The sequence below is a fragment of the Xyrauchen texanus genome, chromosome 48 (assembly GCF_025860055.1).
Source record: "Xyrauchen texanus isolate HMW12.3.18 chromosome 48, RBS_HiC_50CHRs, whole genome shotgun sequence".
Lineage (NCBI taxonomy): Eukaryota > Metazoa > Chordata > Actinopteri > Cypriniformes > Catostomidae > Xyrauchen > Xyrauchen texanus.
In genome coordinates, this window is record NC_068323.1 from 24,768,871 (window position 1) to 24,793,805 (window position 24,935).

The following is a 24,935-nucleotide window of genomic DNA, read 5'->3' on the forward strand; positions in this document are numbered from 1 at the left end:
AGAAGAGCCGTAGGAGGCTCGGGAGGCGGAGCCGTAGGAGGCTCGGGAGTCTCTGGGAGCAGAGCCATAGGAGGCTCGGGAGGCGGAGCCGTAGAAGGCTCGGGAGGTGGGGCCGAAGGAGGCTCGGGAGGCTGAGCCGTAGGAGGCTCAAGAGGCGGAGCCGTAGGGTGCTCAGGAGGCGGAGCCCTAGAAGGCTCTGGAGTCTCTGGGAGCAGAGCCGTAGGAGGCTCGGGAGGCGGAGCCGTAGGAGGCTCGAGAGGTGGAGCCGTAGGATACTTGAGAGGCAGAGCCCTAGAAAGCTCTGGAGTCTCTGGGAGCAGAGCCGTAGGAGGCTTGGGAGGCGGAGCCATAGGAGCCTCGGGAGGCGGAGCCGTAGGAGGCGCTGGAGTCTCTGGGAGCAGAGCCGTAGGAGGCTCGGGCGGCGGAGCCGTAGGAGGCTCGGGAGGCGGGGCTGAAGGAGGCTCGGGAGGCCGTAGGAGGCAGAGCCGTAGGGTGCTCAGGAGGCGGAGCCCTAGAAGGCTCTGGAGTCTCTGGGAGCAGAGCCGTAGGAGGCTCGGGAGGCGGAGCCATAGGAGGCTCGAGAGGTGGAGCCGTAGGATACTCGAGAGGCGGAGCCCTAGAAAGCTCTGGAGAGGGTTTGAGGGTCTCGAGAGGATTGAGGGGCGGAGCCCTGGAAGGCTCGAGAGGATTGAGGGGCGGAGCCCTGGAAGGCTCAAGAGACTTGAGAGGCAGAGCCCTGGAAGGCTCGAGAGGCTCGAGAGGCGGAGCCCTGGAAGGCTCGAGAGGCTTGAGAGGCGGAGTTCTGAAAGGCTCGAGAAGCTTGAGAGGCAGAGCCCTGGGAGGCTCAGGAAGCTTGAGAGGCGGAGCCCTGGAAGGCTTGAGAGGCGGAGCCCTGGAAGACTCGAGTGACTTGAGGAGCGGAGCCCTAGGAGGCTCGAGAGGTGGAGCCCTGGAAGGCTCGAGAGACGGAGCCCTAGGAGGCTTGAGAGGTGGAGCCCTGGGAGGCTCGAGAGGCGGATCCCTGGAAGGCTTGAGAGGTGGAGCCCTGGGAGGCTTGAGGGGCAGAGCCCTGGAAGGCTCGAGAGGCTTGAGGGGCGGAGCCCTGGGAATGGTCGAGGCTACAGGCACTGGCTCAGGGACAGCCGAGGCTACAGGCGCTGGCTCAGGGACGGTCGAGGCTACAGGCGCTGGCTCACTGACATCAGGGACTAATGGCTCTTGCTGGTTGACCGGGACTGACGAGGGCTCGGGCTCGTTGACCGTGGCTGCCGAGGGCTCAGGCGCGCTCACCGTGGCTGACGTGGGCGCAGGCTCGCTCACCGTGTCTGACGTGGGCACAGGCTCACTCACAGTGACAGGCGCGGGCGCAGGCTCGCAGACCGGGGCAGGCGTGGGCTCTGGCTCGCAGACCGGGGCAGGCGTGGGCTCTGGTTCGTAGACCGGGGCAGGTGCGGGCCGGGAGTCGGAAGCCCGTCTTCTCTTCCTCCTCCGGGCGGACGAAGTTGGCAGCGCTGGCTCGTCGATCTGGGTAGGCATGGGCTTAGGCTCGAAAGCCGGAATCTCAAGGGGTGGTTCGTCGGCCGCGAGTTTCCTCAGAACGAGACTCACGTACTCCCTCCACGGGTGCTCTCCGAGTTCCGGCGCCTCTCTCCACTGGGATGCTGGTAACCCGTCCCGGTAGATGGTCTTCAGAGCGTTGTCGTCGAACCCGGTGTGGATGGCGACCGTGGAGAAGAGTCGTGAGTAATCGCGGACGGTAAAATTTGCCTGGGCCAGTTCGATGAAAACCGCTGCTAGATCCATTATTTGGTTGGTCTTTCTGTCACGATTGCAGGTGAAGGCAGACACGGGACAAGGATCTACTCACAGCGGAAGCTTTATTGAATAACAAAAACACGAACAAAGAAAACATCCACGATGGGAAAAGGTAAAACAAAACACGGAGGGCATACAAAGGGTTAACAGAACACGGAAGGCATACAAAGGGTTCAACGGGAAGTAAATAAAGACAGAGAGCACGAATAACAGGCATCCACATACATCAAAGACCAACAGGGGACTGGAGAAACAGACGGGGTTAAATACAGCGACACAGGAGGATAACAAACGATATTCAGGTGCAGACAATAACGCTGTGGCAGAGGTGATGAGGGCCGGGAACCATGGGAGATGTAGTTTGTTTACACAGACAATGAAACACGGGACGGACAACAAGGAAAACGTGACATGGAACGTGAAGTGCTGAGTGAAACAGAAAACACGGGACAGACAACAAAGGGATCGTGACAATTACCTGGGTGTCAAAGGATATGTGCCTTGAATGGTTCGAATCCTACCTCACAGGTAGATCTTTCAATGTCTATGCAATGATCGGTCTACACAAGGATTGATCTACACAATGCCACTCGGACCTATCATAAAGGCACATGGCTTCTCTTCTAGATGTTTACACAATCCGTAGCCGCTTTCTCATATAAATAAAATTTTAAATGTTTATCTCAATAATACAATGTAATTGGATGCTTATGCATTCAGAATATTTTAATAATCACTTAATCGTGAATAGCACATTTTTACAATGGCATCGGTAATTGAGAACTTTTGCTCGTGTGCGATACTGAATGTATAGTACTAGCTGTCAGCACAGCATTAAGAAAATATTGTAGAGTGTAACTTGAATGGGATTTTTCCCATTTAGAGGTCATTTGTAAACAGGACCCATTGCTGAAATACAGGCAATTCAGCTCTCAAATCTAGCAATGTACCTCCATAAGAAGATGTAACATTACCGAAAAAATATTGTACAGATGCAATGTGTGAACAAAGACATAAGAGTAACAGTTTGAGCATGTACAAGGTCAGGACACACTGATGTAAGAATTCTGCAGTTAAAGAATTTGAGCCAATCACCTAATTGAGCCATTCAAGTTCTGATGGAGCTGATGCACTTACTTCATGCCATTTATTTGTATGCCTCTGATGTGACAGTGAAAAATCGTGATTGTTTACGTTGTGGATAAAGAAAATAGTCAAATTGAATAGTTCATGTACCCTGAAGTTGACCCCATTCTGTGAAATTACTGACAAGCGTCATCCCACATCAGACATTTTTGCATCAATTCCAGAGTGTTCACCTTTCCCTTTAGTGCTACTAGCAACTTCAGAGACACTGATTATGGTCCCATGGAATCCAGGAAGTAATCACATTAACAATGGTGGGCACAATTTGAGGTTGCATTTACTCCAATGATTGTTAGGTTTAGGGTTGAGGTTTGAGTTAGGGACTAGAGTTAATATAATATGCATACCTGTTCACTGTATTACATAATTTACAACTAAATATACAACTCACTTTTGGCGCACCTCTGTGTACATTTCACCCTGAAACGGAGCCCACATGTGCCCATACATTCAATTACACTTCCAGCTTCAGCCACTGGGGACTGTACTTTGAATTTCTGTAAGCACAGTTCGATTTCAGCAACTTTCGACCTACTATTGTTGAATTTACTCTGCAATTAGTCTGGAAGAAACTAGTCGACAGATTACTGGATCAGATAGAAATTATTTTACTAACAAATTAACTTGCTGCCTTTAGTGGAGCTGTTTAAATGACTTCACAAATTACTTTAAATAGCAGTTTAAATAGCATTTTGGTCATTCATGTATGTGCTTTTTTAAATGTTTTGATTGGAAGGTCATTTTCTTGTAAAGCTACATGTATCCTGTAATGTTTAAATCTCTAATCTTAGCACAATGGTTGATTGACAGATAAGTAGGTGGCTCTTCACTGCTGACAGGGACACATCAGGATGGATTAATGTTTACATCTCAAATGTGATATCATCACATGTGTTGTTGACTACTTCAAATGTGGTTTGAGTGATCTGATCATAAACATTTTGGACCTTGTTTACACCTGTATTTATACCAGTTGTAAACTTGGCCATAGGGACATTATGACTAATGGATTTTACACTTCTTCCAGGGTGAAAAGCCTCTGGCTGTTTCATTCTGCAGCACTCGCAGCAATTCAAAGGATCTATGAGTAGTCTACATGATGCAGCAATATGAATCACAGAAAATCACTGCCACTTTCATTTACACCAAATGAAAATGTCCAAGGGAAATACATGACATGTTATGATAAAATCAATCTTGAAAACTGTACTTTAGCGTGACAATGCTATCAGTACTGACTGTGAGGCAATAATACAATTTCAGCAGAAATATTGGGACTGAAATGGAAGCATGCTTGCATCACTGGCATAAATAAGTCACATAATTGTGCATATGTAACATATATTTTCCCAGATACTAGTGGAATTTGACATAAATGCTGAAATATATATAATTATATAAACTATAATTTTAAATTTAGACATATCTCAGATTTCTGTATGGAGATATTAAATCTGGTAATTTTATGATTAAAAAAGAAAAATTGTTTTTACTTCTTTCCCTTTCAAATACGTTTATTTGTTTTACCCCATTGGCATTTTTTTCTCTTCTTGTTTTAAACATAAACTTCACTAGATTTCGCTGAAAACAATGCTCAATATCTCATAAAAATTTTATCCTTAAGTAAATGCAGTTAGATTTACTGGAAAAAAAAAAAAAAAAAAATACTGATGAAGGAAATTATTACAATTAAATTATTATTATTATTATTAAATGTTTTAATTTATTATAATTATAGTTATTAAATTAAATTATTATAATTAAGTATAATTTATATAAATAAATTAAATTGTTGTAAATTAAAAAATCTAAATGTTTTTAATTTATAATAATTACTATAAATGTTAGTATTAGAATTCATTACAATTAAATAACATAGTTATATTAAATTGTTTTGAATTATTATAATTAAATTAAATTATGTAATTACATTATTATAATTAAATGGTTTATTATCATTATTAAAATTGTATAACTGTATTATATTAAATAGTAAAATTATTATTTAATTATTAAATAAATTATTATAATGATTATTAATTACATTATTATAATTCATTATAGTTACATTATTTATATTAAATGGTTGTAGATTATTATAATCAAATGAAATTATTACACTAAATTATCATACTGTGTAAGAAAAATAGTAGGCATTGTCAGGTCACGTCATGCTTATAGTTGTGACAGGATTCTGACACTCATGTTCTGTGTTTGTGTTTTTATGTTCAGAGTGTGGTGTCTGGGTCCTGACTCGCCTAGTTCGGTTTATATTCTGGGTCTCGTGTCTCGTCTTTTTGTGAGCGCACAGCTTCGGTTTCGGTCCTCTTGCCATGCACTCTTCTGTCAGTCTTGTGTGATGTGTGAGTGCACATGGCTGTGTTTGGTTCCCCATCACCATGTACACTTGTGTCTGTTTTAGTCTCGTATGTAAGCACATGGCTTTGTGTTTGTCTGCCATGTGCTCCCCTGATCCCGCCACCTCATCACCATCATCACATTCCTCCTTTAGTCCTTGTTATGTTAATTGCCTTCACCTGTTCCTTATGTGCCTTATCTGTATATATATTGTGCTCCCTTGCCTCTTGTGTGTGTCGGATTGTTTTATTCTCACGTTGTTAAGTCAGTGCTTTGTTTGATCAGCCTCCAGACCGGTTTGTAATTTTGTCTTTCAGTTTAGAAGTTGTTTTTTTGTTGCTTTTTAGATTTATTTTGTGTTGTTTTATTTAATACAATCTTTAATATGTACTTATTTCTGTTTACGCACCATGACAGGCATGATATAATAAAGACAATATGTTGTTATTGTCACTGTACTAAAGACAAGAATCTTTAAAGTATTTATTTTTTAAGTTCACTGCATCTGACATTTTTCACAGAACCCCTTGGACCCTTTTGTGGACCCTGGGAGGGGTCCCCAGACATGGACAAGTCAACTTCAGAAAACCCACTGGCTGAAAATATGTAGACTGAATATATGTAGTTTTGCACTTTAACAATGTGTTCTTTAGATGAAAAGTTTAGGAAGAAAACCCACCTCATCAACGTTCTCGAATGCATTAATGACGTCGTAAGGAAGACAGGAGAGAAGGTCAATGACAAACCAGGTCTTCACATAGTTCATCCGGATGAGTTTTGGGTCTGAGATGACCTCTCCAGCCGGTCCCACGAAGGTGGTGTGGAAATTAAGCACAATGTCCACAAGGAAGATCACATCCACGATGCTGTCCACCACCAGCCAGGTGACATTGTTTTGTTTGGTCTTGAAGGACACGTTGTAGGGGACCATGATGGCAGTGTAGAAGGTGAGGATGAGAATGACCCAATCCCAGGTGGTTTTAAAGGTGCAGTAGTGCAGGATGATGTGAGGGGGGGTTTTGGGAGCTTCTTGTTTGTACTGTGGTAGGATGTCAGACCCTAACTGCAATACCTGATGGGGATTAAGAAGAGGACATATGATGACTATCTGAACAGAAGTGATTAGAAGAGAAGTATATTAGCAATTCCACGTCAAATCGAATAATCAACTACGCTGGAATTGGAAAACACTTTCTCAATCTGGCTGCTTTGAACTTCCTTGAGTAAGCACACACAGGTTTAATTTGTAATCTGTCTGCCTGGAGACATAGTGTTTACAAGGTACCGGATTGACAAAGTTTGTCATGTTGGTGACATCAAATCTTTGAAAGATATTAACAGTTTTATTAAAGACACTTAGAAGTAAGTTAACTAGATATCAATGAGCAGAATTGTGTATTCTGCTTTATTTTCTTGGTTGTTTTTGTGAAATTGTCTGCACCTATTTCCAGTACCGCATTCTACTTAGACTCTCTGTGAATTTTATGACATTTTCCCATAATTTTTCTGATAGTTAGGGTGAAATATATTTTTTAACTAAATGTGCACTACAAGAAATAAGCTTGTGAACCTTTCAAGTCTGTGACAGGCATAATATACAGTGTATATATACTAATATATAATATAGCTCTGGAAAAAATTAAGAGACCACTGCAAAATTATCAGTTTCTCTGGATTTGATTTTTGTTTTATTCTATAAAGTACTGACAACATTTCTCCCAGATTTCAAATAAAAATATTATTTTTAATCTGAAATCTATAAATAACAATTGGTCAAAATAACAAAAATATATGCAGTGTTTGACCGAAAGAACTAGGTCGCGAGTACAAGCAGCCGAAATGGGCTTCCTGAGAAGGGTGGCGGGCTTCTCCCTTAGAGATAGGGTGAGGAGCTCAGTTATCCGTGAGGAGCTCGAAGTAGAGCCGCTGCTCCTTTGTGTCGAAAGGAGCCAGTTGAGGTAGTTTGGGCATCTGGGAAGGATGCCCCCAGGGCACCTTCCTAGGGAGGTGTTTCAGGCACGTCCAGCTGGGAGGAGGCCTCGGGGAAGACCCAGGACTAGGTGGAGAGATTACATCCCCACACTGGCCTGGGAACGCCTCGGGGTCCCCCAGTCAGAGCTGGTTAATGTGGCTCAGGATAGGAAAGTTTGGGACACCCTGCTGGAGCTGCTGCCCCCGCAACAAGACTTCGGATAAGCGGTTGAAGATGGATGGATGCAGTGTTTTCAGACCTCAAATAATGCAAATAAAACAAGTTCATAATCATTTTCAAACAACACAATACTAATGTTTTAACTTAGGAAGAGTTCAGAAATCAATATTTAGATTTTCAATCACAGCTTTCATGCGTCTTGGTATGCTCTCTACCAGTCTTTCACATTGCTGTTGGGTGACTTTATCCCACTCCTGGTGCAAAAATTCAAGCAGCTCTGTATTGTTTGATGTCTTGCGGCCATCCATCTTCCTGCATTGCTAACTGCCCTCTGCTGCTAATAAATGTGGTCCTTCAAGCTTGATTTGCTTGGATAGGAAAAATTGTATAATATAATGTACATTCACAGCCCTAATTACAACACCATGCACATAATCCCAAACACAAATGTATGACCTATTCTTGACCAGTTGAGCAAAAGGGAAAGCAACTTCTTTTTTTATTTATTACCACACAACCAGGAACATGATACACTACAAGCAGAAGATGTAATATCATCTTTTCAATCCATTACAATGTTATCCACTGCTTTCTTAGTAGTAGGATGTACTCAGAGATTTTGATGGTAGAGTTTTTGGAGCTGTCTGAAATGTACAAAAGCATGAGGAAATCCGACAGAAGGATTTCAGAGAGCTTCATATTTTATGAGCCTCGGGTGAAGTGATGCAGTGATGGAGGGGACGTTCTCATGGAGTGCATCATGTGAACATCCTTAAATGAAAATCCTTAAACACACATGAAGACACACACACACACACTCAAACAGCAGCAATCACAAACACATTTTTTTACCTCAGCCAGACGCGAGTGCTTGTGAACGTTCTCGCCCTTGTGGACAGTCGGAGCCAACTGTTGTAAAACACCTCGGCTGCTTGTCAATGCCCGTGTCAGGCGAGCAAACTTACCCCAGCCTTCATGAACATAACAATGAGAAACACACAATAAAATAATTGTTTACAAATCAAAATTATATAACTGCACAACAAAAAATGTCATGACTTTTCTGCAAACATTTTAGGGTAAGCTATGGTACCCACTGATTTACATGTAATGAAATGTCTGCTGTAAAGGGAACTGTGTCATATCAAACCTTTTGAAGAGTCATCATCAATAGGCTGCTTGAATGCAGTGATATCACTAAAAGTGCAGAGAAATAGCACAACTTTGTCCTGTTCATTTCGGATGGGGGCGATTTTAAGAAAGAACCACACTGGCATTCCTGTATGAAACAATAAAGCATTAATTACTTGCTTAAATATGTTAAGTGTAAACTCTGGTACAAGGCTTGTAGTTGTCATTTCACAAAGCCAACTCACGGTTCTTTTTGTACATGAGTATTTCAAAGGAGTTCATCTCGTAGTTCTCAAAGGTCTGGCGGACTTTCTTGCATGTTTCCTTGTCAGTGAGTTCACCGTACATGAAACTGAGAGTGATAAGGCACATACAGTAATGCATACATAACCAAAACTTAACCATAAACTCAAGCTGTGTGCCATTTTATTTCTTACATTTTCTTTCCATGTGACAAACACCAGCAACTCAATTTGGAATGACATGCTAATATAACTTTAAATTATATAATGCCAGACCAGGCATATTTTTTCTAAGCTTGAAAGCTTTAAGAGGCTTTTCTGGTACAGATTATGTCATAAAATGTGCATTCATGCATTGATACTTGGGGTCTGTTCCAAAACCTTGTGAGCTTCTTTCTGAGGCCGTACCCTAACAGAGATTTACATGTAAATTTAGTCATTTAGCAGACAATTTTTTCCAAAGCAACTTACAAATGAGAAACATAGCAAGCAATTTGTCTTCCAAGTCAACAATATCTGCAGTATCACACTGCCAAGTTCTCAAAGTAGCTGGAGTAGTATAGAAGCTAGCGTAGCAGAAAGAGACAGACAAGAATATAATTTTATTATATTAAATTATTAAATAGTAAGTGCATGTAGTGTGAATTGGTTAAGTGCTTGCAGAACAGATGTGTTTTCAGCTGGTTCTTGAAAGTTGAGGTGGTTTCAGCAGATCGTGTGGAGATTGGAAGCTCATTCTACCACAGAGGAACAGAGAGAGTGAATGATTGTGAAATGGACATTGTGCCTCTTTGCGACGGGAGGTGCCATTCATTCATTAACTGTAGAGAGCGAGCTGGGACATAGACCTGGGAAAGTTTATTGAAGTAAGAGGGCAGTTCTGTTGGCTGTCCTGAAGGCCAGATTCAAAGGCTTAAATTTGATGCAGCAGCTAATGGTAGCCAGTGGAGTAAAATCAAGAGAAGGGTGACATGACATCTGGCTGATTGAAAACCATACATGCTGCAGCATACTGGACCATCTGCAGTGGTTTAATTGTGCTAGCTGGGATACTGGCCAACAAAGCATAACAGTAGTCCAGTCTTGAAATGACCAGAGCTTGGACCAGGAGCCGTGCAGCATATTTAAACAGGACAGGTTTAATTTTCCTGATGTTGTAAAGCGCAAACCTGCAAGACTTGGCTGTTGATGAGATGTGGGCAGTGAAGTTGAGCTGGTCTTCTACCACCACTCTCAGGTTCTGGTCTGTCCTGGTTGGCATAAATGTAGAACCAAGTTGAATTGTGAGGTGAAGGTCAACAGACGTGTTGGGTGGGATCACAAGGAGTTCTGTCGTGCCCAAGTTAAGCTCAGGTGACGATCTTTCATTCAGGCCGAGAGGCAGGCAGAGATATGATCTGAGATGGTTATATTTTCTACTAATAGCGATTCATTTAATTAATCTCTATGTCATGTAATAAATTTGATTACAAATTTTAATCGATTGACAGCCCTAGTTTTCAAATGGAAACATATTAGTGTGGATGTGGCCTAATTTTTAACTCTCTTCATAAGCAGCACTTAGCACAATTAGCCCTCAGTATAGGAGACTCTACTCGATTTCAATAGTGTGATGTTATCATGTTGCTTAAATAATGATCAGCCAGTCAGGTACAAAGTGAGGGACCTTTCTGGAATCTGTACAATGCCTTAGCTATAAAAATACAAAGCACACCAAAAAATCAGGTAAAATAGTCAAGCTTTTATTATGCTGCCTGAAATGTGGTGCCAAATACAGTGTGAATCAATTTGGTGCTGAAATGCTGTTGCGATTTTAGTTTCAGTGTTTGAAGGAAAAAATGTCGAACAATGACATCAAACACATTAACCGCCATGTTAAAGCTGAAGTATGCAATTTCTGCACGGCTAGACCAACAAAACCGAATTACAAAAATAAACTTTGTTTTCAAAACAGCATTCTGAATACGCCCCCCATCTGCCGTTAGTCAAACAAATAGGCAGTCCCGCCCTGAGCAGGTCTAAACATGTCCCTCAAAACAGAGTAATTTCCAAAGCAGACCTCCTGTTACGATCTTTGCTTACCTTTTCTGGACTGACGTTTTTTACTGTTTTGGATTTGTCTGCCCATGGACCGATTTATATGAATTTCGACTAAACCCTGTGACCCAACCATGATTGATGTTTATGACTTGGAGTATTTGAATAAAGACCGGTAAATGGAATCTTCTCAGCCTTCCTCATCCTTACAGAATACTTTGCCTGGCTCAGATCCAGCGGATGTCTCTCAACTCCTTTCAAACATCAGATATCAGAAAGAGGTGCTCAAAAGTTTTCAACACCAGCTGCTTTCACTACAAGCAACCAATGACCATTTAAAACAATATATTCTGTCTCTTCCTGCACCACGCCATGATCCGGTAATATTTGCTCTACCTGATAAGTTTGACAGCTCTCCTGATAATTGTATGGGTTTCCTACCTGTAGTGGTCCATCTACTTCTCAAACCAACCTGAAGTTTTTAACCAGGATAAGTTGAAATGTTCATTTATCATGACTTTGCTAACTGGGAATGCATTAGAGTGGGCTATGGCTGTTTGGGATCATGATGCACATATTCAACAATCTTACAATAATTTTACTACGTTGATTTGTGATGTTTTTCAATATCCTGCGGGAGGCATGGACGCAGCAACTCAGCTCACTCAACTACGTCAAGGCAATAAATCTGCTTCCGATCATGCCATACAGTTTTGTACACTTGCAGCCCAGAGTGGGTTTAATGAAATTGCTTTGAAACACATTTTTCGTTCTAGTATGTCAGCAAATCTCCATGCTAAATTAGTATGCAGAGATGACTACATCTCATTAAATTACCCTTGCTATCAGACTAGACAATCTCTTACGATCACAACCATGTTTCAATAGCTCCCTACCACGTCTTGTACATACAACCTCTGTTCAAGTACCAAGTCAGCAGCAACCTATGGAGGCATTTCTAACAGGACAACTCGTGGGTCTCAAGATGAATGTAGAAGACAATTACTCCATAACCTCTGCTTCTACTGTGGTGAACCAGGTCATCGCTGTTTCAACTGCTCCATCAAACCTCTTCACAACATTATTGAGTGAGTCACATTTTTAATACTCTAACAATCAGTCAAGACTTGTCACTACCCATTATTTTGTTCATCGCTAACCAAGAATATCATTTCTCAGTGTTAACTGACTCATGAGCTGCTGCTAATGTGATACAACAGGACTTAGTGAAGCAATTGAACATCCTCACAACCAAGTGTGAACCGCATATTGCTGTAAATGCTGTTGATGATGGTCCCATCGGTAAAGGTCATATCACACATCAAACCCTTTCTATAAAACTCCAAGTCGTCTGCTTCACGTTGACGAAATCACTCTGTACGTCATTTCATCACCACGAACCCCAGTGATTCTCGGATATCCTTAGTTATCCGCTCATGAACCCCAGTTTTCATGGAAGAACAAGGACTTAGTCCGTTGGTCTCCTCACTGTCATCTTCACTGTCTGGAACTGCCACCCAAGTTTAGAGTGCACAACTCATCTCACGAGAACCTCCCTTCATGGCCGAACAATGTCCCCAATGAGTATGCTGACTTGTGAGGATTTTAGTAAAGAGAAGGCCACCCAGTTACTCCTCATCGAACCTGCAACTGTGCTATTGACTTTCTTCCTAACACTTCTCCTCCCAAGAGCCGTATATACCCACTGTCCATCCCAGAGAGCAATGCCATGGAAGAGTACTTTGACGAGGCCCTATCTTATGGATTTATTAGACCATCTACTTCTCCAGCGGCATCTGGATTCTTCTTTGTTGACAAGAAAGATGGACCACGTTGACAATCGAGCACTCAACATAATTAAATGGTCTGCACTTATATAGCACTTTTTTATTAACCTTAGAGGTTACCAAAGTGCTTTACACTGTGTCCCAATCACCCATCCACACTCACATTCACATTCACACACCAATGGCGGCAGAGCTGCCATGCAAGGCGCTAGGCTGCCATTGGGAGCAACTCGGTCTGCAGGTCTGACCCCCTTCTAATGCATTCTGGGATACCAACCTCCCATAATTACTTGGTCTGGGGAAATATCTGAAGTACCTGCCGTGGATGACTGGATTAGAAGGAGTGAAATGGTTTTAGATGGGGCTTATGTCCATCTCCAACGAGCTATTTGATATCAGAAAATCCAAGCTGATCGACACAGATGCCCCCATTCTGCATATCAGCCAGGTCAAAGGGTGTGGCTTTCAACTCATAATCTACACCTGAAACTCCCTTGCAAGAAAGACCAAGGTACATTAGTCCTTTTAAGATTTTATGTCAAGTTAATCCAGTGACGTACCATTTAGAATTGCCTGCTACTTATAGCATTTCTCCTTCCTTTCGTGTGTCCCTCGAATCCTGAAGTAACTGACGAAGGACCTACCTCATGGACTGGGAGGTATACGGCACGGAGGGGAACAGGCTCACATTCACCATAGGTAGCCCTCACCTGAATATTGAACTCTGTCACTTCCTGTTCCGGCCACATCAGTTCCTGTTTGGTTATTCACCATGTATATAAGCCATGTGCTCACAGTATAATGTTGCAAAGTATTGCCACTTACACCAAGCATTTTTCTCTTTTGAGAAAAGGTCTTTTGTGTAGACCTCCTGTTATGATCGTTTTACGTTTTCTGGACTTACGTGTTTGAATTTCTTTTTTGGATTTGTTTGCCCGTAAATCCGATTTATATGTATTTCGATTAAAGCCTGAGAGCCATCTACGATTGATGTTTATGACTTGGAGTATTTGAATAAAGACCCACAAATGGAATCCTCTCAGCCTACCTCATCCTTACAATATGTTTTATGTAACTGCTAAATATTCAGATATGTGCAAATAGTAGTAGATTTAGAGTATAGGGAGATCAACTCGATGGCATCATTCACAGTGGGCATTCGCTGGAGAGTTTTTTTTTACACTTTGTTACTGCAATTCTCTGATTGATGGAGCATTTCCCTACAGGATCATGGGTAGTGTAGGTCTTCACCAGGACTGATAGCTCAAACAGAAGCAAATACCATCAATTAACAACCAGCATTATAAAAAAATGTCTTTATCAGTATGAATGTTTCCATGATAAAGGATACATGTACAGCAATGCAGCCTTAGTGTTGGATCAAAATGAGTTATTTTAGGATGGAGCATAGTTTCCTACCTTTAGAAACAACATTTATGTCAGGAGCATGCCTTTGATGCCTTTAAATACTGCCTCTATAGGCAGCTAATTAGGTTTTGGAACAGTGCTATGATATTTGTAAGCAGGAAAATATGGAAAAACCTGAAGGAGCTGCTCTTCTGCATAACTTCAGCACGATGGTAACCGGAGAGCTTGCAGAATCCATCATTGCTGTAGACAATTGGCCAATCCACAATTTGAGCATTCCCCAAAACAAAATTGGTGTCTGCCAGGATGGAATGAAAAGTCAGTTAAAGATGATTAAGTCAGATTTCTCATTGTGTGATACAATGATGTTGTGTCAGTGATGAGATAGGGGTCTCAAATCCCTACTGAGAAAAAAAAATAATAAAATGGTTTGCTGGTCTCCCTGCCTGACCTGCTGACAAGTGCACAAAACCCCTCTAAAACCAGCCGTGTGACCAGACTAGGAGGCCAGGAAAGACCAGCTAACCAGTTTAGGCTGGTTTTACTGTATTTTATTATTATTATTATGTATTTATTTTTCACAGCAGGGATGCTACAAAAACTATTTGTCCCTGAAGAAAAAATAAAAAAACAGCCTAAGGTGATTTGCTGCTCTGGTTTAACTGATCTTCCACCCTGGTGTCCCAGCCTGAATAGCTGAAAAGTGCTCAAAACACTTCTAAGGAGCTATTCACACAGGATGTGTTCTTTTGCACTCAAAAAACACCAAGCACAAAGGAATGGGAGACAAACACATGCATCTCAAAACACATTGTAAATTCAAACTTCTTGGTAACAATTTTTATGAAGCCTGTTTTTATAATGCATTATAAGGGTGTTCTTAAAGCATGATAATGCCTAATAATAAACCTTATAATATGTTCTATTGTCTAATAAATCATTTTAAGAACAGTAATGATATGATATAATACTTACCTATTTGTGGTTATAACTTTTAAGATTACAATGCATTTTATCACACAATGAAATAAGGGGTGTTCATAACACATTATAATGTATGTGTAATGCCTTATAATAAACGTTATTGTGACTTTGTACATTCTTAGAATGCCAACCCATAATTTACAGAGCCAGTACTTAGCCTTTAGTATAGCTGTTACGTTGTTCATTTTTGAGTGTTTCCTCTGAGGCCAGTGTTCATTTTGATGTAAGCGAGTTTATGCTGAAATAATCTTATGCGGTTTTGCTGATTTTATTAAACATTTACAATAAAAAGGTTCAAATCAAATGTGACTTATGGCCACTTCATAATATCTTATGGCTGTTTAAAGAGGACCTACTGCAGCTTTTATTTCTTTATTTAAAGCAAAGACCACTTAAAATGATTATAACCATTTTATAAAGCCTTATAATAATGTACAAGAAGACATTGCTTTTGTAATCTGACTTAAAGTGGTAAAAGACCACTCATAAGTTGTAGGAAAATATTGTGCAGGTTTTATATCTTAAATAACAATGTCAAAATATGAAATGTACAAAACATTATAACTATGAGGCCTATAATACATTATAACTTCAAATAAATGTGGATAAAACATTTACATGTTGATTGTGTGTTATAATGCAGTAAACTCTAAACATTAATAGGTAAGTATCATATCATATATTATAACTGTTGTTACAATTATTTATGAGATACTACAATTTTAAGGTTTATTATAAGGCATTATGCATACATTATAATGCAGGCTTTATATACAGGCTTCATAGAAAGTGTAAACAACTTCTTTTAACTTGACCTGGTGTTTTACAAAATGTGTCATTCAAGGCATGATATGCTTTAAAAACAAAGGCACATTGCAACAGTCAAAGACATCTGGCTAGTGGATGTTTATGTAGACCAACAATTAAAAAATAGCATAGTGGAACACAAAAACACTTCCAATGTGAACGGCCCTAAAAATAGACCAGCTTGACCAGCCTGGCCGCTGAGAGACCAGTTAACCACCTTAGACTGGTTTAAGCTATTTTTTTTTTTTCAGCTGGAGTATTATTGTGATAGACTGTATAATATTTAAAGACATGATTATGTAAAAACAGCTCCCACATTGCACTTATTCTAAAAGAGATTGTAATTCCATGGATTCATTCTGGAAACATATATGAAATGTTTATTTATACATTTTTTCATATATATTTTACTAGATATGTGCTCGGTCACTTATTTTAACACATATAAAACCACTGTATCAGGCAAATGATTTATTTGTCTTTGCCAAATTTCTGAACTTTATTCCCATTTCTTTTAGGCTTTGCACACGCTGCTTAACACGGGGTCGATGTCTTTTTCAATGATATTGTACCCATATCCAACTTCCGTAAGGCTTAGCCACAGAATTAGACCACAAAAAAAATCTCCCTTCACATACAGTATGTCAACAACCCCCATGTAAGGAAATTGTAACGTGTTCACACATAACTTAATTTAAACAGCATGCACAAAGCATGGTGGTGCCAAATACAATGTGAAACAATGCAGTGTGTCCAGACAACTAATGATACACTGCCTCATTACATATTCATATTCTTTGTTTAGTTTTAATGTCTAAGTGAAAAAAAAATTAGGAGCGATGACAATGAATACATTGACTGGTGTGATAATGAGCCAGTAATATTTTAATTACAGTGATATTTTGATATTTGCAATATAATATCTCTAATCCTGACTACCCACAGTTAAATCCTCACCCAGGGTAAAGTATGGAAGGTGTGAAACACTAGGTTAAAATGACCCTGGGTTAACAATTTCAAGTGTGAAAAGCCCATTTAAATGTGATTTCAAATGAATTTGGGTTTTGTATTATATCTTGTAGGGGAGACCGGGGCTAGTTGTCACACTTGTTACTCCAGTAAATATTTAATACTAAATAAGTGTAGGTTTATTTTTGAAAGTCTGTTTCTGTATAGGCACATACAGTACCTTAAAGTTGGATACACTATATATACTTCATAGAATGCATGTTGACCTTTTGTGGGGAAAGTTGTCATAATGGAACCTGCCATTAAGGAGTTTATTGTAGGATTTTCAACTAAACCTATACTTCAAATCAATGAATTACAAAACATTAAAAAATTACAGATTTACTCATCAAACCATTGCTAACACATGGCATTTATGAAAAATATGTTAATAATCTACCTCCGTTATATTGTTGAACCTTCCTTAATGTATACTGTGGTTTTATTGTAGTCACTTGTTTACAACAGCTATTTAAAAAAATTAGGATATTGGAATTTTTGTTTAGAAGACAGAATTCACAAACATTATTCTGATTTAGGGGTTTTGAAAAAAGCGCAAAATACATTAACACTGTAATGCATACCTCAGGTCTTTAGTGACCTGGGACCTTATTCCACCCACTAAAATCTATCTAATTTTTGGAGTTATGCCCACAAATCTTTAGTATTCCTCAGCCTTTCTCTTCTGAATTGTGTAAAACAAAGAAAGGCAAAATTGTAAACAATATAATTTTTAGAACTGCTTGGTCACCAAAGTCTATAGGGTCATCAAAGACCCGAGATATGTAATAGTGTCACTTTTCTGCACTTCCAAAAATCATATTTCTATGATTATTTCATATCTATATAAGTTTCACAGAATATATATTTATTTGTTTATTACAAGACAAATAATGACTATATTCATTCAAACAGACCCAAGGTAAGTAATAATGTTTGGCAAACACCCATGCATTTAACAGGATCTTGTAGAGAATGAATTAAAGGAGAAGAGAAAGCACTCTACTGATCTAGATCTACATACTACAGATGTCAAGGCAAACAGTGATGAACAGTAGCACGACACAAGGATGGATGGGATTGAATCACTTCAAAACATCAGCTTTATACCTGTCTGTCTATAAGAAAATGTCCAAACTGAAAAGTTGAAAGGAAAAGGCAGGTTAAAGCAAGAACATGCATCTTTTTAATAAACTTTGCAGACGGTTTTGTACTTTTCCATTTTCCTCTGTCTTATTTACACCTGAATTAATAAATCATAAATGCTATGCTTTTATTGCATACACATTGATAGACTACATATTACACAAACACAGCAGCCTAACAACACCATTATAATACACTCCAGAGGCAAGGCATGTGGTGATGCACTTGGAGTGAGTTTTTTGTAATGTTGCAGAATCAGTTATTTCACCAGTAAGCGATTGTAAGGTTTTTCTCTCACCGTTGGAGCGGCGGACGATATTCTCCAGGAAAGTGTTCTGAGGGGCCACCAGTCCTCTGCGTCCCCCGGCCATCCCTGCTCCTCATATGGTGTGAGATCAGTGTGTGGATGAGCCTGCCTCCTGTCTGACAGCAGCCTACATGATTATGGCCAGGATTCAGGATGTAAGCATAGATGCCTGAGCTCCCCCTGCTGATGATGAGCAAAGCACTTCTGTGTAAATAAATCAAATGTGTGCGCTGCCTGACACCAATCCAGTGACCATTAATGACATCTGCTGGCCAGATAAAGAACTGCATCATGAACATGTTAAATGGATGTTCAATCAACAGCCATACAGTGCCTTCTTGTAACAACATACAGTATTTATTTATTCTAAATGAGGAACAAGATGCAAACAAATGCTGTCAACTGAGCTCAACTAATATGGAACTTGGAAAATGTCTTAAATGCAATCAGATTTTCAAATCTATATGAATTTTGCTGCATTCATTGGGCAGTATTAATGGAAATGCTGTCCCAAATGTCTTATTAGTGAGTGTAAGTGCATTGAAAGAAAATGTTATTTAAATAAAAATGAAATATGTACGTCCATATCAGGCAGTCTAATCCATTTTTATTTCGAGAATAATAGCAAATTCATATTAATGTTTTAATTAGATTATAAAACTAGTGTGATAGATTGCACCAAATGTTGCACATATGGGTAATGTAAATAAATAAGTATTACATTGCAATTTAAAATATCGCATTTCAAATTAAAAATAATCAACTTAATGCCTACAAATTGTACTGTCTTTATAAACTAATGTGACTAAAAGCCCCTCTTTTGCAATCTAAGAATGTGTCTAGTATGTAAGCTTACAAAAAATATATATTTATTTACATGATACAGCTTTTTAATTTAGTGTTACATTTATCACTATCCCCTGTTATATACCACAATTATACAGCATGGGTGTTTAAGGAGACCTATAATAACATGTTATAAATGCCTCTTTTTGGGTGGAATCAAAAACATGCAGTGTCTCTTTAAATGTAAATGAGCTGCTGCTCCCCGCCCCCGACATAGCTCCGGTCTCCGTTAATACATCCAGAGACAATGGTAACTTTAGCTGCATTAGCCATGGAATCAGCAAACAAGTGCAATTTTCAAACATTCACAAAATATAAAGTGCGATTCAGTTCTTTTCTTTGTTGAAAATTGAAAGGAGTCGTCGAGAACCAGATTGACAATATAAATAATGTTTAATGATAAATTAAAACATAAAGACAAAACACAACCGCATACAGGGCAGCTTCCTGTAGCTCTCTCTCTCTCTCTGCCGAACTGCCGCCTCTGGCCACCTTTATCCCTCTCTTCGGCTTGATTCAGGCCACGATGGTGCCATCCTTCTTGCCACAGACACATTTATTAATTCACACAACATTTAGTTTCTTATTAGACTGAGAGGAGTAGGCCTACCGGGAGTTCTAATATAGAGTACAAGACTGGGATGCATAAATTTTTTCATCACTCTCACACATTCTTTGTGTGTGGTTAATTATGTGATGAGGTTACTCTACAGTCATCCATTGTTAAAGCGCTGTGTTGCGTGTTCTTGCCTTTTTCTGTTAATTCAGCCAACTCAATGTGAAGGACAAAACAGACATTGTCATTTTGCTATCTTATCACCCGAACAATGAACAATATCATATGAAATATTCCATTGGAATGCACTTTGAATGTCTCTCTCCTCAAATACCCACTCACTCAAACCAGTCTTCACATGCGCATTTCAGACGAGAAATATACAAAGCTCCAAACGCGAGAAGAATATAATTAGATTTGCTTCTGTGACCCAAAATGTTGCTTTGTTGGCAGCAAGATCTGTTTAAATGAAGGAAAAACCCTGACTGTGAAAGTGATAGAAAGCAATTGAATTATCCATACATTGTATCAAAAACTGGGTCAGTGTTTTGCTTTTGTAGGTCATAGTAAGAGTCGACAAAAAAACTAATAAGGGAAATAACTGCAAAAATGCACTTTAATGCACAAAGCATGATATTACCATTTGAAGTATGTATTACACTGTACAGATATAAAATATTCAAAGAGCTCTACACAGTGAGTTTTAAGAAAGGATCCTCACTAAAGACTGGAATGTGTAGGGCAGTCAGGGGACATGGTGTTGGGGAAGGGCTGGGGATCAGAGTGGAACGGGAGGGTGGAGGGCTACTTGGGTCCTGCGGCAGGCTTGTCAGGGAAGTATGGAAGGAGTATGGGCTTGTCCATTGGAGACCATTCCATCGGGATGCTTTACTGTAGTGTTGTTATCGTGCTGATGGTGATGGTGCTTGTGCTCGTGGTCCAGCACCATCTCATACTGGTGGTGGTGGTGTTCCCACTCATCCGGGTTGTGCTCATGGACCTTGGCATGGTGCATGTGAACATGGTCATGATCGTCATCGTGAGAGTGGGTGTGCCATGCTCATGTGTGTGGTGGTGGCCTGAATCATGGGTGTGGTCATGGCCGTGGGAGTGTGGCTCGTTGTGGTCATGGCCATGGTCATGTCTAGTAGTTGAGCCAGCGCCAGTTGTGCTGGTGTGGCTGTGATACAGTTCACCTCTGATCAAGTGCTTCTTCTTCTCCTCCTCAGAGGCCTAAAAACAACAAAAGTTCAATGAATAAAAACGAAATATGCTCTTTTATAATAAAGTCAACATGAAAACCATTTTGCAACCAGTTTAACATCTATATTGCTACATATTTCTGGGTAAAACAGGATATTCAACTGAAGTATATCAATGTTAAGATAGGTCAGTTCACTTGGTGGCCATATTGGCAATGAATTTACAAAATTTAGGATGACAGAAGAAAACTGTTGATATTTCAGAGGAAAGCCAAAGCTGATTGGACGAATCAATAATATTCAACACAACACAGCCCTAAAGCTAACCCTAACCAGCCACAATTACAATGCTCTATCAGCTGAACTACATTTACATTTAGTAATTTAGTAGACACTTATCCAAAGTGACTTAGAAGCAAGTTCACAGAGTTGCTGGAGTAGTATAGCAGCTACCAAAGAAGAAAGAGATGGACAAGGAAAGTTTTTTTTTTAGTTATTAAATAGTAAGTACAACTAGTAAGCTGAGATGGTTTCAGCATATTGTGTGGAGATTAGAATCTCATTTCACCATAGAAGAACAGAGAAAATGAATGATGTGAATTGGACTTTGTGCCTCTTTGAGTTGGGACCACCTGGCGCCGCTCGTTCATTGACCGCAGAGAGAGAGTTGGGACATAGATGCTGTTCCATTGGCTGTCCTGAAGGCCAGAGTCAAAGCCTTGAATTTGATGCAGGCAGCTACAGGTAGCCAGTGGAGTGAAATCAAGACTGGGGTTACATTAGCCATCTTTGGCTGGTTGAAGCCCTGATGCGCTCCTGCGTTCTGAACCATCTGCAGCAGCTTAATTGTGCTAGCTGGGAGGCTGGCCAATGAGGCATTGCACTGCATATTTAGACAGTAAAAGGTCTTGATTTTTCTGATGCTGTAAAGTGCGAACCTGCATGACCAGGAAGTTGAAAGCACCACTCTCAGGTTCCAGGATGTCCTGGTTGGTATTGTGTAGTTGAAACACGATTAATAGTGAGATTGAGCTCAACACACAGGTTGGCTGTGATCACTAGGAGTTTTGTGATAAACCATAATACAGTGCCTTTCTATGACAAAAACCACCTTTTATGGCTATAAAATCTTATTGTCACTTACCGCAAACTCTCATGCCATGATCTCACATTTAGAGATATCCAAAATCATATTACAAGAAGATCAAATCCAAAGAAAACGCAATGAACCTTTCTGCCTCTCAATTATCTCTTTATTTCTTTTTTGTTCCTGAGCTAAAGTTTTTGTAACATTCAAAGGAACAAAGTAGTTAGCCAGTCCACTCTCTTTGTTGTATTTCTCCATGGCCATCTTCACTGTTTTCAAGATCTCTATATGGTCCTGAGACAGCTGTACGGGGCAGTCTGGACACCGTTCTCTGATTTTTGAAGCTGGCACTGGCATGGTAAAATAATTTTTAATAGATTTGATTTTTCTCAGTTTATGATGTATTCCATATGCAACTTGGTAAAGCGTTTATGCAAATATATTTGGCCTTTCTATGATATATTGCTTGTGTCATATAAGTCACTTTGGATAAAAGTTCCTGACAAATGCAAATGTAAAAATGTGCATGTCTGGTAAAATTCAGCTGTGTTGTGTTTGGTTGTTTGTATACCTGACTTCACAGTACAGGTATATTTGTACTGCCGGGTGACATTGTTCATGTACAAAACGGCCTTGCACTGTCCATACACCTGTCGGTTATGAGGAAAGTATATTAAAAGACTAAATTAAATGCAAGAACAAGTTATTTTCTAGTCTTTATGAGTGAGTGAAGTCATACCGGATACTCCTCAAGACTTCGAATATCACAGTTTCTCCAGTTCTTTTTGCTGAGGACATGACACTTGGTCTCCAAAAAAGTATTTGTTAGATAAAAAAAAACAACCCCTGTCTCATCCTAAAAGAAGAAGAAAAAAAACTTCAGTAAACATTTTTGAAATATGTTCAAATAGGTAAATAGGTCAAATGTGAAGGTATAGCAACAACTGTTTGTGTGTGTGTCGTGGGGGGGGGGGTGGGGTAATGCTTAATGATTTTAAGTTCAGTCATAAAACTTTACATGATGAAAGCTGATAGGTCCTTTGAACATGTTATCTGTTAGCTAATCAACTTGCTAACTCTCTCTTTTTCTAACATAAATTTCTGAATTGTTTGCTGTTCGTTTCCCTGCAGAAAGCTACAAGTTTTTTTTCTCTGGAACCCTCCCCTCTCCCCAGCACCACTTGTCTAGATCTGCTCAAGGGGATTGTATGTATGTCTCATTGTGCAGTCATAGCATTTTTTACATGCTCAACAGAGCATGCCTGTGTTTGGCATGGAGGCGGAGCCGAGGGAGATTCAGGAGGCGGAGCCGAGGAAGGCTCGGGAGGCGGAGCCCTGGGAGGCTCGAGAGGCGGAGCCCTGGGAGGCCCGGGAGGCGGAGCCCTGGGAGGCTCTGGGACGGTCGAGGCTACAGGCGTTGGCTCACTGATGTTCGAGGCTTCAGGCACTGGCTCACTGATGTTCGAGGCTTCAGGCACTGGCTCACTGACGTTCGAGGCTACAGGCACTGGCTCACTGACGTTCGAGGCTACAGGCACTGGCTCACTGACGTTCGGGGCTGCAGGCATTGGCTTGTTGGCCGTGGTATGCGTGAGCTCTGGTTTGTTGGACACAAAGGGCAGAGCCACGGGAGGTTCTGGGGATGGAGCCGTGGAAGGCGGAGGCTGGGAAGCAGAAGCCTTCCCTCTTCTCCTCCTCCTCCGGGTGGGCGAGGCTGACAACGCTGGATCGCTGACCGAGGCAGGCGTGGGCTCTGGCTCGCTGACCGTGGCTGGCGTGGGCTCTGGCTCGCTGACCGTGGCTGGCGTGGGCTGGGGAGCGGAAGCCTTTCTTCTCCTCCTCCTCCGGGTGGACGAAGCTGGCAGCGCTGGCTCGTTGACCAAGGCAGGCGTGGGGGTTAGCTCGCTGACAGGCAGGGCAGGCGTGAAAGGACGAGCCATGGAGGACTGGGGGCTCACCACTGTGGGAGGAGAGGCAGGGTCCTCCTCAACGGTGCCCACAGTGAACGGCGAGCCGCAGGCCAGCAGAGTCTCCTTCATAAATTCGAGGAGCGTCCAGCCGCGCGTCGCCGGTGGCAACCGCTCCTTGAGCGAACTGTTCAGGTTGGCCCTGAAGAAAACCACCAGGGAGGAGTCCGAGAAGTCCGCGACACTCGCCAGCTCGAGGAAATCACGGATGTGGTCCTCCACAGGACGGTCCCCCTGCATGAGGCTGAGAAGTTGACAGTTCACCTGAAGAACCGCTAGATCCATATTTGGTCGATCGTTCTGTTACGTAAGTAGGAGAGGCAGACTAGGAGTGGGGATCTAAACGCGGGTTCTTTATTGAATAAAATGAAAATAAACAAGACAGGAACAAAGGAAACATCCACAAGGGGAAAAATGAAACCAAAACATGAAAACATCAAGAGAACACGAACAGGGTGAACAGGGTGAGCAGGGTGAACAGGGTGAACAGGGTGAACAGGGTGAACAGGGTGAAGCATCTACTTCAGACATCCACAAACAACGATCAACAATGACTGGGGAACAAACAGGGTTTAAATACACTGGGAGAGTGATGATAAAACAGGACACAGGTGAGAACAATGAGTGACTGCTGGCAGTGATGAGGGCAGGGAACTATGGGAAGTGTAGTTTTAAGACGGTTGACAAGTGAAACACAGAGCAGACAACGGGGAATCGTGACAATTACTTTATACTTTATGTTTATAATCATATTTGTAAATGTCATGTAAAAATCTCAGTATGGTATGTAGTACTTGTAAGTATATTTGTCTTGTCCACCCTGGTCTCATGAAAATTACATAACTGAATATTTTTTGTATTTTATTATTATTATTATTTCTTGATTTTATTTATTTATTATTCTTAAAAAATAATGGTATAATGACATTTTGGTGAAATGTTCACTGTGTGGTGCTAAAAGCAAGCTAAATGTAAATTCAAGCTAAAAA

General features: G+C 40.9%; 1 protein-coding gene and 1 pseudogene across 1 annotated transcript in view; both read right to left on the bottom strand.

Annotated features, from left to right (window-relative positions):
- kcnh1b (potassium voltage-gated channel, subfamily H (eag-related), member 1b) overlaps positions 1-18,352 on the bottom strand; it is a 101,104-nt gene extending 82,752 nt beyond the window's left edge. Inside the window, exons 1-6 of the mRNA XM_052122176.1 lie at positions 18,280-18,352; positions 14,211-14,334; positions 8,848-8,954; positions 8,622-8,750; positions 8,324-8,442; positions 5,999-6,391 (exon numbers count right to left, since the gene is read on the bottom strand). Coding sequence (XP_051978136.1) covers positions 5,999-6,391; positions 8,324-8,442; positions 8,622-8,750; positions 8,848-8,954; positions 14,211-14,334; positions 18,280-18,352 — 945 coding nt within the window. The remainder of the gene's footprint in view (positions 1-5,998; positions 6,392-8,323; positions 8,443-8,621; positions 8,751-8,847; positions 8,955-14,210; positions 14,335-18,279) is intronic.
- Positions 18,353-20,410: 2,058 nt separating this feature from the next.
- On the bottom strand, positions 20,411-24,231 carry LOC127639763 (kininogen-1-like; annotated as a pseudogene).
- Between the last annotated feature and the right edge of the window lie 704 nt (positions 24,232-24,935).